The sequence below is a fragment of the Gavia stellata genome, chromosome 3 (genome assembly GCF_030936135.1).
Source record: "Gavia stellata isolate bGavSte3 chromosome 3, bGavSte3.hap2, whole genome shotgun sequence".
Lineage (NCBI taxonomy): Eukaryota > Metazoa > Chordata > Aves > Gaviiformes > Gaviidae > Gavia > Gavia stellata.
The window spans coordinates 18,134,266-18,148,721 of NC_082596.1; the positions used below are offsets into that span (position 1 = coordinate 18,134,266).

Consider the following 14,456-nt stretch of genomic DNA (forward strand, 5'->3'; position numbering starts at 1 on the left):
CCTTTTCTAATTCTTTCTCTATTTTATAGATATTAAAAATCAGGTTTTACTTTGGAGATATAATTTTTCCTGTACTCTTGATCATATTTTAAGAACTATGCTCCCAAATCTATGCACATTAATTAGTACTTGAAAAGATTAAATTTAATATCCTAAATATGATTTACTAAAACTTACTGTATCATATATGTGTATATCTAAAATGGTAAAAATATATTGTACATGTAGTCTTCACTGTAGACTTTTCTAAGAATGTTCCTAGTGAGATCAGAATAGTGCTGTTTTGTGATACATTAGCACTGATGCAAAATGATAACTATAGAATAAGAGTTGTACTGTTGGCTTTCATGGGATTGTTCTGTGAATAAGATCTTTCAGAATGAGTAAACAATAACAATACTGTTTTGTTTCCTAAAGTGATATTTTTTGAAGTGTATGTATGAAAGAGATGTACAGAGAGAACTAGAGGTTTGTATGTATCTAAAATTAAACTGCTAGGTGTAAATTAGTCTACCATACTTACTATCTGTTCTTCAGCAATAATTGTAGGTTGTGTCAAAGGCTTGATGAAGAATTTCTTCTCTAAGCTTATAAGTTGGAAATCACAGAAGAGGAGAAGACTTTGTGTTCTGACTATTTAAGAGAGGAAAAAGGAACACTAAATGCATTTGGTAAAATACATTAGGGAAGTACAAGTACCATTTTATAAGGCAACAGTGAGATCTCATGAGGAATACTGTATATGATTATAGTTCCTTCATCAAAAAGAATTCAGAGTGAATCAGATGAATAAAAGAACTATAATGGTGTTACATTGTTCTGATCATCCTACCTTAAAAAAGCAAATGTAAGACAGGATGAAAAGATAAATGTTTCAGGAAGTGAATGCCAGTATGTGGAGAACTTAAATAAAGACAAATGAGTATATAATATATAAATAGATACATTAGGAAGAGGAGCGAGAAGAGTTCTTGTTGTTGGAACAATGAAGCCTTCTGGTAGAAGGAGGGAGTAGATGAAGGTTGAAAAGCTTACTTTCAAGATGCAGCTTGATAGGCTAATGGAAAATATATTTAGATATGGTAGCTGGAAGAGAAACATAGGATCTTTTGGGTCCTGAGTTCTCATGAAACCAGGCGCTCAAACTCAGGAAGGTGTATTTCTTCCTCTAATCAGATGTAGGGGGAAAAAAAGGAGTTCCTTAACCACTTTCATTAAGTTAAATCTAGAAGCTTCAAATGCTGAGCGTTCAGTAGCAATTCATGTGGATACTACAATTACAGTTTCTAGTATGATCAGTCTTCAGGTGTGAAATCAGGAAGGAAATTAAATGTGATTTTTCCCTTGTTTATTTTTAGTTTAAGTATTTAAGTACTGTTAGCTAGATCGTAACTGCATTAGTAGAGGATAATCTGACATTTTTGGTCTTTTCTACTATCTGTTTTTCGTACACTAAGAATTCAGAGTTTAGTAGTGCTGCTAGTGCTATTGAATTGTTTTATAATTCATTTCAACTGCATCTTTTCTTTCTTAAGGCTGTAGAATTTTTATTTCAGTATAGGCAAACATCATGAGAGATATTTCAGAACTTTTTCTTGTGAGTGCTTTTACAGCATACTTGTACTGTCTAAAGATGTGCTAAGAGACATATGTCCAAATGCTAAGAGCCATGCATCCTAATTAAATACCCTTGAGAATAATGGGGATCTTAGTTCTGGTTTCAGTGGCAATAGAGAACAAGGAGTACAAGGATTTCTAAATAAATCTTAAGATAGAAGCAAAGAAAGAATAAAATAAACGTGAAAGCTGACGATGTTGATACAGCAGAGGTTTCTATTCTCTCATATAATTGAGAAGAATCTTCGATCTGTCAGTGCCAAACATAATCAAGTCTGATTCTCACTTTTGCTGATATATTATACTTCTGCGTGTTTTAAAAGGACCACAAAGTGAGTTTAAATGAGTTTACAAAGTAAGTGTAAAAATTTTTTAAGGACTCCTTAATTCTACTGAAGGATTACAAAGTGGATTGAAAATGAAGTTCTCCAATCAAGTCACTGGAGTTTTGTTCTTCATTGTAATGAAGCTGGACTTCTACCCCAGAAATAAATAAGAACTCCTATCACATAAGACGATTTAGTATAAACAATTTACGGTAGCCATCCTTTTTTTCTTTTTCAAGGAAGAGCCATAAATTTTGACTATATCTTTTTATTCAGCAATCATGATCAGTGGAGGCGATTGAACAGCAGTTTAATTTCTTATATTGAAAAATAAAGAAATAAATTATTGTCATTTTCTTCCAATGAACTGAATATTTGCGAAGAATATTTAGAGTATTGGCAGGTATATAACTATATGCACCAGGAAAGTCACAAAGAGGAAAAAACTATTGTATTGTGTTTGCATGGCAAGGTTTTGGTAGTGGGAGGGTTACAGGGGTGGCTTCTGTAAGAACCTGCTGGAAGCTTCCCCTGTGTCCGACAGAGCCAATGCCACACGGCTCCAAGATGGACCCGCCACTGACCAAGGCTGAGCCAATCAGCAACGGTGGTAGCGCCTCTGGGATAATGTAATTAAGAAAGGGGAAGAACAACTCCACAACAGTAGCCGGAGAAGAGAGGAATGAGAATATGTGAGAGGAACAACCCTGCAGACACCAAGGTCTGTGGAGAAGGCGGGGGGGAGGATGTGCTCCAGGCACTGGAGCAGAGATTCCCCTGCAGCCCGTGGTGAAGACCATGGTGAGGCAGGCTGTTCCCCTGCAGCCCATGGAGGTCCATGGTGGAGCAGACATCCACTTGCAGCCCGTGGAGGACCCCACACCGGAGCAGGTGGTTGCCTGAAGGAGGCTGTGACCCTGTGGGAAGCCTGCACTGGAGCAGGCTCTTGGCAGGACCTGTGGACCCATGGAGAGAGGAGCCCATGCTGAAACAGGTTTGCTGGCAGGACTTGTGATCCTGTTGGGGATCCACACTGGAGCAGTCTCTTCCTGAAGGACTGTACCCCGTGGAAAGGACCCATGCTGGAGCAATTCATGAAGAACTATCTCCTGGAGGAGGGACCCAATGCCAGAGCAGGGAAACACTGTGAGGAGGAAGGAACTGCAGAAAAAACATGATGAACTGACCGCAACCCCCATTCCCCATCCCCCTGTGCCGCTCAGGGGGAGGAGGTAGAGAATTCAGGAGTGAAGCTGAGCCTCGGAAGAGGGGAGGAGTGGGGGGAAGGTGTTTGTAAGATTTGGGTTTATTTCTCATTATCCTATTCTTATTTTGATTGGCAATAAATTAAACTAATTTCCCCAAGTCGAGTCTGTGTTGCCTGTGATGGTAATTGGTGAGTGATCTCCCTGTCCGTATCTTGACCCACAAGCCTTTTGTTATATCTTTTCTCCCCTGTCCAGCTGAGGAAGGGGAGTGATAGAGTGCCTTGGTGGACACCTGGCATCCAGCCAGGGTCAACCCACCACAACTATATACACCAAGACTTAATTCGTTTTAGCATCCCATTAAGACGTCTTGCATTCTAAGGCAATATCCATCCCAAAGGAATTTCTGAAGACCTCTCTACTATAGTCACAAATTAATACAAGGTGCAAGCAATGTAACAAGACCACTGGTACAGTTCATAATTCATAAAGGAAACACAGAAAAAAAAAATTCTGAAACAGAGATATAAAGGTTGGAGAAAAAAAAAGTGCTTATCGAACTCAACCTCAAATAGTACCAGGAAATCTTAATGGATGACACTAGTCATCATGTAGCAGTTCAAAAAGTGACTCAATGCTTTCCTTAGGATCTCAAATCCCATTTATTTTCAAGGGAAATTTAGATTCGAACACATTTCACTACTCTGAACTTCTACTGTCCTGTTAAAGAGCAGAAATGTCGCCAAGCATTTGCAAATTTTTAACCAAGAATTAAAGTATAGATATATTTTTTGATGATTTTACTTAGCTTTTTTTTCAAAATCTTATTCATTTTACTGATATCTAGATTCTCTTTTCTTTCTTTACGTTTTCAGCTCTATTTTTTTTCTGACTTTCTTATAAAGCCTTTATCGTTTCTCTATCCTTTCCCCTTTATTCTTTAAGAACTCTCATCTATCACACCTTACCTTATGCTTTTTAATATCTGACTTTATGTAGTGTCTTAGTAATAGCCAGGAAAAAATGAATCAGGGAGAAAAACTCTAGTTACTGGGTATTCCCCATTAAACCAGCATTTCTATTTGCTGGTCTCCCATAGTATTCTCCTGGAGAGCCTGGTGGCTCGTGGCTTAGACAGGTGCACTCTTCGCTGGGTAAAAAACTGGCTGGATGGCCGAGCCCAGAGAGTTGTGGTGAATGGAGCGAAATCCAGTTGGCGGTCAGTCATAAGCAGAGTCCGCCAGGGCTCAGTTTTGGGGCCGGTCTTGTTTAATGTATTTATTGATGATCTGGATGAGGTGTTTGAGTGCTCCCTCAGCAAGTTTGCAGATGACAGCAAGTTGGGTGGGAGTGTTGATCTGCTTGAGGGTAGGAAGGCTCTGCAGAGGGATCTGGACAGGCTGGATCGATGGGCCGAGGCCAACTGTATGAGGTTCAACAAGGCCAAGTGCCAGGTCCTGCACTTGGGTCACAACAACCCCATGCAATGCTACAGGCTTGGGGACGAGTGGCTGGAAAGCTCCCCCGCAGAAAAGGACCTGGGGGTGTTGATTGACAGCCAGCTGAATAGGAGCCAGCAGTGTGCCCAGGTGGCCAAGAAGGCCAAGGGCATCCTGGCTTGTATCAGAAATGGTGTGGCCAGCAGGAGTAGGGCGGTGATCGTGCCCCTGTACTCGGCGCTGGTGAGGCCGCACCTTGAATCCTGTGTTCAGTTTTGGGCCCCTCCCTACAAGAAGGACATGGGGGTGCTGGAGCATGTCCAGAGAAGGGCGACGAAGCTGGTGAGGGGTCTGGAGCACAAGCCTTATGAGGAGCGGCTGAGGGAACTGGGGTTGTTGAGTCTGGAGAAGAGGAGGCTGAGGGGAGACCTTATCGCTCTCTATAACTACCTGAAAGGAGGTTGCAGAGAGGTGGGTGTTGGCCTCTTCTCCCAAGTGACTAGTGACAGGACAAGAGGAAATGGCCTCAAGTTGCACCAGGGGAGGTTCAGGCTGGATATTAGGAAAAAATTTCTTTACTGAGAGAGTGGTGAGACACTGGAATAAGCTGCCCACGGAAGTGGTGGATTCACCATCCCTGGAGGTGTTCAAGGAACATGTGGATGAGGCATAGTGGGACATGGTTTAATGGGCATGGTGGTGTTAGTTGATGGTTGGACTTGATCTTACAGGTCTTTTCCAACCTTAGTGATTCTGTGATTCTGTGTGTTACAGGAGAATTTATGATGGTAGGAGGCAAGAAGATTTTTTTAAAGGTTTCTAAAGATTTTTAAGATTTTTTATGAGGAATTGCATCAGATGCTAATGAAACTTTTGAAAACAAAAGGATTTAAGAGAAAGTTGTTTAATTATTTTGGGATTTTTGAAAGATTCAGTGAATGATAGAGCACTGCTTTGTGATTATTTGATGTAAACTTTTTAAGGATTTGTTAGAAAATATATTCATATGTCCTAATTTTTATGATGTTCATTTAAAAGCAGGAAGAGGAAAAGAGAGGCAGGGAAGAAGAGGTTTTCAGAAGAGCTGTTAAAGGTTTTTAAGAGTCAGGTAGGAAATCAGTGTACATATGTCCTCAGGTTCTTTTGTTGGGGAATTTTTTTGTTATTAGTGAAACCCAGAACTAGAAATATGGGAGTCTGAAGAAAGTCAATATATTTTGCAGTAATTGTCTTATGTTCTTATATTTATATAAGAATATTTGTATATAAGATTTGTGTACTTTTAGAAGTTATTTTCTAGAATAATTTAAAAAGTTCCAAAAAATGCTTATTAGCATAACACAGATGTAATTTAGCACTCAAGTGTTTAATAACTGAACTGTATTTGTTTAATATTTCATAATACTTATGGAAATACCTGTTTAATGTGTGTAACGAGTCACATAGATATGTTCTGTGTGGTGGAAAAACTCTGTAACCCATGGTTTGTTAATTTAAAGATTTTTATTAGAGAAAAGCTTATAATAGTGATCTAAGCTTCTTGACATCTTCCCACTTCTAGAAGTCATAGGAAAGGAGATCAGTTTTCATCCAATAGTCAAGTCCAGCATGATTAGAAGGAAGAAAGGGAAAAAAAAATCAGTTATACTGCTTTCAAGAAATGAGTTGCTTTAATGATTTAGTTGAATTATTGCTCCTTATACTTGTCTGTCAATTTTATTCTCCTAACTCGTTCCTTCTATTTATTTTTCTTGCAGTTCCCGTGGTTCTTAAGTGTTCTTCATTATATTATACATGTTTACTTCTATAATTGATATTTGTTTTCTGACATTTTGTGTCATTTTTTTCCCTCAGTAATTCAGGTTTTCTTATTTTGACCACAATATGCTGGTATAAATCAAATGCATTGTAGATAGAATATAAAAAACAATTTACCATTAGTGCAATTATACATTACTTTAAAAATTAGCTGAGTGGTAGTGAATATAATGTGAAAGGTTCAGGAGAGGGGAGGGCCTGTTTCAGTGTTTGAACTACTTTGAGCTGCACCCAAGGAAAGAAGTATATAAGGTCAGAAGAGGCCCAAGTTTCCACAGTTAATATTCTGTATAGTTACTTGTAGTAATGCAACCTGAGTGCCTTTTTTTGCATAGAATGGTGGTGTTTTAGTTGTCAGCATTTTAAATGTACTTTATATTTGGTTTAAAAGTTTAAAAAGGTAGACAAGGCAAACTGGACAATTTCTTTACATAAATGCTGCTGCATAACTAAAATAAAGACATGAATTTGTGGGTTGTCAGTGTTTAAAATAGATATCCTTCACATGGCTGTATACCCTGATGCTTCCATACTGCAGAAGCAAATTTTCCATCTTGAAATTTATGTCTCATGTAGCTCTCAGGATGCTAAAACTGTTTTTGAACAGTTACTGTTTTCCTCACTGGTTTCCACATTGGCATGTGCAAAATAATGACTAGTTTAGCAAGTATTAAAGAACGTATTTATTGTGTTTTGGGTATGAGGGTTTTTTGTGATGGTGGGGTTGTTTTTAATATGTACATGCATATGCAGCCTGACAGATAGTTTAGTGATGGCATGTTTGAACCAAATACATTTTTATAACTGCTCCTTCACAGTGTATTCAGAAACTACTGCTCAATAAATCAACATACAAAACACAGTTAAAACTAAATTTCTTCTCTTGTAGTGTAATGAAGCTTCAGAGATCTTGAGTTGCTTGCTTTCCTTGTAGTGTTTAGTAGCCTTGGCAAAGTGATACAAATAGTTGTAAAAATCTCTGATTGTTTTAAATCATTTGTTCACCAAGACACTCTTGTAACTGTTTTCAGTTCCACCTTAGATCTTGTGAACTCTGTTTCTTGTGTACATAAGCTATGGATATGCCATTCAGGTGTTTGAGGATAAGTAGAAACAAAGAAAAAACCCTAACCGGTCTTTGTTCTTTAATGTGTTGTTATGATGATTTCTGAAAATAAAGGACAAACATGCCCCAAATGTGAGTATTTAAACCCATCCCAGCACCTGAGATAACTTATTCAAGCCCACTACCATTTTACTTAGGTATTGGAAGAATAGCTAGACTTCTGATTCATGAGTTGTTGTTTTACGCTGATGCTCAGAGAAGGCCAAAAGAAGCTTACACCTATACTTCTACATTCATATTTATGTAGAAATAGCATCTTAGAAATCTCACATGATGAGAGAGCATTACCGTTATTCCAATATGGCTCTGCTGTGTGAAGGTACAGTTTTTGGGTCCATGACTTTCACTGAGGATAGAACTGCTTATGGACTATTTGGGGTGGGGGGGAACTTCTGGTATTAAGGGTTAAAAAAATAATTTAAAAATACAGTATTTTGTGGCAACAGATACCTTACGCTCCTACAAATAATGTATTTTCCAGAACCATTAGAAATGTTTATAAGTTACATTATGATGACACACAAGGAAATTTACATTTTGCCTCCTGAGATAAAAGCCTCTATGGATTTAGAAAAAAGTATGGTCTCTTCCATCAGAAGTGTAAAAATATTGATCATCATGTCCTATATCTATCCTATAAACTTTCTTTTTTAGTAGTATGCTATTTTCTCCTGAATCTTGTTCTGCTCTTGTGCGTGATAATGATTACTTTTATTTAATAGCATCAATAGTATGATTCTACTTTGATATTTGTGCCTCATGTAAGGGTTTCTTTGACTATTCATTGATTTTGTATGAGAAGTTAAGAGGTGCTGAAAAATTCTTTGACGATGTACTGTCTGTCTTCTTGGGTTAGCTTCTCTCAGACCTAGTTCCTTTAAACTCTGCTGTCTTCATCAGCAGTATTTACTTGTAGCCAACATACAACACCTACTTCCATGTAGTTTTTAAATATATCTAACATATCAAGTCATTTGAGTATAATGTACCTAAAAGTAACCTATACTTAAAATTAAAATTTTTTTAGAAGGTCCATTTTTATATATGGTTCATTGCTCACTGGCAGAGTGTATTGGAGAAAAGAGGCATTTAGTTTAATGACTGAAAGAAAAAAATTCTTGTGCTGTTTTTGCTTTATTCTCTCTTACCTTTTGATATCTGATAAATTTGGGTTTTACTCTCTTTTTATTAGTTGTTTTGTTTCAAAGACATTTTACAGCCACATGGTTTGCCTGGATTAACTGCCTTTATCACAAATCCAGCCCAAAATAAGGGCTTTTACAGAAATAGTTCAGTAGTGGGCTTAGGGGTGTGGTGGGAGCCAACTACCTTCCATATCACACTTTGCAAACAACAATTTTCAAGCTAGAAAGAGGACCAGCTGCAGAACCAATGGCAGAACAGTAGAATGTATTTCATTTTTTTGTATGCAAATCTCTAGTTAAAACAGAAAATTAGCCTGGTACGCTTAATTTAATAATGCAGTGCTTTTTCTATGATCAAAATATTTCTGTTTTGTCTGTGTAATCTAAACACAGATAATAAAATCTTAGTATTTCCTGAATAAAGATTATTCTTCCATGCTAAAGCTAGGAACATAGCTAAGGTAGATTTTGAAAACAACTAGTGGAGATACTAGATTCGGAATGGGGAAGTAATCTGGGTGCCTATAGATCTTGAGAATGTATTCCAATATGTTATTTTTAGAAGGACGTTTTGTCTACTAAAGCATTGTAATGTTTTAGCTGTTGCCTTGTTTTGTCTTCTTCCCAAATGTAACACTAACTTTTAATGTAAATTTTAAAATCTGAAGTAACAGGCAAAATATGTTGACAAAAAATATGTTGGCGTTTCTACTGCTGATCAAAACTTTTCAGAATATATGTGGATTAATATATGTCCTGTATTGCTTGGATGCTTATGGAGTTCAGATCTGAGCATATATATTGGATTTCAGTGTGCTTTCAATAACATGTCATGGATGACTCTTTTTTTCCTTTTAAACTCTCTATCACTGGGAAGGATAATTGAATTAAAATTTCACAAAAAAAGAGCTGTTTAAAAAATGTCATAGTACCCTTTTTTAAAAGGTTGCTGACATTTCAGTGGGAAGTTATAGTATTCTGCACTTTTTTTTTTTAATGGAGGAAGCAGGGAATAAGCACTACTGTTTTACTGTGTCTTGATACAGAAGAAACACCAGATAAGATTCAACTATTCAACTGTTTTAGAGCAAACATATCTATCATTCTTTTTATTTTCCAGGTTCCATAAATGTGTGACAGTTTTGCACAACTATATGGTGCATGGAAATAAACACTTTTGGCCATAATTTTTTTTCTTGGTTATGCGGGAGAAAAATTAAGTTACAAATCTTACTTCTTTCCTTTGTCAGGTGCACAAATTGTTCTCAATACTTGTTTTTGTAAATCGTTTTTCACCAAAGGTACACAATATGAGCTTGTTGGGTATCTAGTACTCTAATTTGTATATACTTCCATGATAAAATTTGTCAAATGAAATGAAATATTTTAGATTGTATTGCCTGATATGTGTTTTTTGTTTGTTTTTTTTTTAACTAGTGAAAAAGGCCATAGATTTTAAATCTAGAGGATTTAAATTGTTTCCAGGGAAAGACAACAGCAACAAGTTTTCCATCTGTGAGTGTACTCCTTTTTTGTTACTTTTTTCTAGTGCAAGAGTGAAGTTTGTGCTGTCTGTGTTGTTTATGTGCTTTCAAAATTGTTGATGTATTTCTGATAATATAACTGACTAAAATCTCTTTCTCCAGTCTGCATGGTGAATTTATAAATATGGTTCTACTCTAAAGGCAGGCTTGCTATAAATCTGGCATTGTAAAGTATGTTATTTTCTCAGTAATTTCACATTAAATTTGCAGTATTTACAAAGAAATAAATATTCAGCCTCCCAGGTGTCAGCTGAAATCTTAGCTGTGAACAGGAGATATATTATTTTAATTGAAAATTAGTAGTAGCAGCAAAAGGCTATACAAACCAAAGCCTATCCTCATTTACAAATGTGCAACCACATATTTTTTTCAAGTGACACACATGAGGTCACTTTCTGAATTTTTTTTTCTTCATTAACTTTGACATTTTGATCTGATTAACTAACAGTAGTTTTAAAAATTCTGGAGATGCTTCGTGCCTTCAATTTTAATTACAGAAAATAGAATCTGAAAGTGCTCGGCATCTTAGAGGACCTAGTCCTGATTAACTCATAAGGAGGAGTCAGGCAACTTTCTAACATAACTTAAACAGGCATGACTCTAAGTACATTAAAGAGGATATCTTTTGCAAAAGAATGTGCCATTTTTATAGAGTTCCTTTTTGGACTAGAATCGCATTTTAAATATTTAGAAGTAATTTGTTAAAATAAAGATGGACTAACTGCTTAACCTATGTCTGCTTATGCTACATTTCATTATTCTTCACAGGAGTGAAAGGACTTGCTTTCAAAACTCCTTAGGTTGGACACATTTGCACTAATTTTTTGTTTGAAGTGTCAGTGATGGATTCAGTTTCCAGGATTTAGCACATAACTTTTAATGCATTTTTCAGTTTTAGATTTTAAACTGTCAACATATTAGACATGATTTTATTTATAAAAAGGTGTCTTCAAGCAACAAGACCCTTTAATGTTTACCAAGTAAGAAAAATAAAGCAAAACACATTTCCGTTCAGTTTTTATAATGTAGCATATTGCCATATTCAACTGTTCTGTAAACTGCATCACCGAAATAGTTCTGTAAGGCATTTCTGGTTTATTTGAAAACTTTGTATCAAGATATTTAAAAACAAGTATTCTTTTTATGCATATTGGGTGAGTAGAAAATGGAGTGATTATACAACAAGAAATAACAGTAAGATAATTACAGTAGTGTTTATAAGGTACATCACTGAGGTCTCTGTCTGATGGTCCATCTGTGCTTTTATAGTTACAAATGAGAATAGTACAATGGATGATAAAACAGATTGTTTCTCTATATTTTTTGCACAAATCATTAAATATTCCACTATATAAACATTAATAGGAATTGAATATTTATAGTGAAGTACAAGGCACTTGTCATATCTGAAGATGACTGTTATGAAATTAGTGATGAAATTTATCAATATATTTTTGAAAGTCTTTATATAATTTAATATGTTATGATATTCTGTGTAAATATGTATCTTGTTTTATTGGTTATGCAGAGTAGATTACCTATATGAGTCAATAAGTGAAGGTGAAAACCTTGATGATTTGTACCTTTAGTGATCATAATCTTGTCATAAATAGATAACTAAGATTTTATATTGTAATCTAGCATTTGGTTAGATAGTCACTTTGGTAGCTGAGGAAACTGAAGAGGCAGTATTTCATGAAAAGCCTACATCTTTAGCTGTTGACTGTAGATAAAATTCCCAACGTGGTCTCAGCTGTACTTGCATTACAATGACAGAAAGGGTCCTTTAAAGAAAAAGGATGACCATCATTCAACTATTAGTGGAAATAAGATAAGGATAAGTAAATACCTATTTTACATTATGCCTTGTATTAGCAATGTCTTTAGAAATTATCATCTAACGTGTCTCATGTTCGTGTCTTTTCCCTATTTTACTTTTTTTGAATATATCATATATATAATATTCAATACTAATGCATAGGTGATTTGCACATAGTAAAGCCAGAATGATAATATTTGATATGATGACATACTCTGAAACACGTATGCAGCAACTTCATTTTGCAAGTGTTGAGATTAACAAAAATAATCACTGGGGGACCTAGTTCAATCTGGATAAGAACTCTGGAATTTCTTGCTCTCAGTTTCATGACCAGACCATTAATGAATGTTTTCCCTAGAGGAGCCTTTAATTTACCAACCCTAACTAAAGGAAACATTTTCATTGCTTATTGTCATATGATTATCTGGGATGTAAACCAAACAAATATGGATGAATGGGTAGATAGATAAATAGATAGATAAATAAATAGTTATCTGGGAAACTATATAGAGATGTATTTCAGTAGACTGAAAAATCAAGCATTATGTCTGGAAAAGTAACATCAATACAAAAATAATAAAATGTACATTTATTTTTCCCAAAGTACTTAACAGAAATCAGAATGGATTTAAGTTTGTGCTTAAATGCATTTCTGATTTGGGATCAAATGAGAAGTCAGTTTAATGACTTCTACTTATAACTTTTTCTTCTGAATTTTTACTGTTGTATGTGTCTTATTTTAATTTTGTTACCGTAATTATTTTATTGATTTTCTTTAACATAAGCCTTTATATTTTTATTTATGAATATTAATAAAGCCATATTTTATCACTTAAAAATCAATTTCATGTAGTATTTTCAAGAATGAAACTTTATACAGAAGATGTCAAAAAACTTTTTCAAGCTTCCATTTCTGGTAAAAATTGAAATATATAATAGTTCTTGTGTTTTGAAATCCAGTGGAATATTCTTTTTTATATGGATATTCATTCTATTACCTGTGTATGGGGAAATATCGTGTACAAAAATAAAATAATTATTTGAAACATTAAAATGTGAATTACAATAAATAGAAATAGTTCTGTTTAAATAAAATTTTTAGTTTATTTTGTTTATAGTAAAGAATTTCTTCTGTGTGCATAGATACATGATACAGCCCCAAAATGGCACCATTTTGTTTTAATTTCTTTAATATTATTATCAGGCATCACAAATAAGTTTCTAGCTATAGTTTTAACATATCTTTAATGTCAGAATATTCAACAGACTGTCACAAAAGTGAGAAGTTGTCTTTTTCCTTACTTATTCTGAAGTATACTTCCTTTCCCTTACGGCATTGCTCAGTGAATCCTAACTGTCTACCCAGAGTTTTAAGGTCTTTTCTATATATATGGGCTACTTATGATGATTCTGAATTTCTCACGTCTTGATACTATATAAAAGCACCCATATATTTCAAAGAGAGAGTTAATTCTAAATGCTCATCTGACAAGTTCCTACTAGATGTCTGTGTGAAATGCGGTTTATGGCATTGTAATTGCCATAGGTATGTATATATATTCCAACACTTGCAGGAACTTGCGTTTCTATAGCTTATATGTTTTCATCACACCTACAAGTATTGGGGGAGGAAAAGACTGAAACCTGGTAATACGGATTATGTCTTACTCTTCTAAGGAAGAGCCCTTCCTGCCCATAAGTCCCCTGAGCATAGAGATACAGAGATTGCCTTTATTTGCTATTAGAACAACCTTGGACATCATACAGCTCTTTTGGGGCAGAGGAGGATAAATACTGTGGTTCCAGTTGACAAGGGCTGAGCTTCATGATAGGTTTTTAGGCAGAGTGCTAAGTTAAGATGTTTTCCTTTTAACCCTCTGCAACACTTTCATTTGGCCTTTGACTTCCTCAGGGGTACCAAACCAATTCTTCCCTTTCTGTGCGTGTAAGAAGACGAATTTCAAGGAAGGAAAAACCCCCAAGTATTCTGAATGTTATTGTCCTCCATTAAAAGCTGAAATTTAATGCACACCCTTTAGAAGTATAGTTAGAAACTACATTTTTTTATTTGGGTCCATTCAATTTACAATGTAATGTGATTAGCCTAATTATATGCGAACTTTTTCTTTAAAGGAAAGTTAAAATCTATTACTGCAAATCCATTGGTGCAGTTCCTCAGAAATAAAGATGAATAAAGGTGAAAATCTCTTTCTGTTTAGTATAAAACTCTTGGTTTCATGTCATCTTGTAGTTTTGAAAAAACTATTCTTCTATTGGGCCATGAGTTTACCAACTAACAGCAGACCAACCTCCTTTGCTAATGTCTTTTCTTGGGAACTGCTGCCTCCTGGTTCAATGAACTTTGAAAGTTAAATACAATATAAATAGAATTATTTTGGTCTATAATTATT

General features: G+C 35.3%; 1 protein-coding gene across 3 annotated transcripts in view; it reads left to right on the forward strand.

Moving 5' to 3' along the window:
• Positions 1-14,456, forward strand: part of CSMD3 (CUB and Sushi multiple domains 3) — a 731,455-nt gene that overhangs the window by 283,460 nt on the left and 433,539 nt on the right. For 2 of the 3 annotated variants that reach the window (XM_059815714.1, XM_059815715.1), the window contains one exon: positions 10,117-10,194. The exons of the other annotated variant lie outside the window; for it this stretch is intronic. In XM_059815714.1, coding sequence (XP_059671697.1) covers positions 10,117-10,194 — 78 coding nt within the window. The remainder of the gene's footprint in view (positions 1-10,116; positions 10,195-14,456) is intronic. 3 annotated transcript variants of the gene reach the window in all.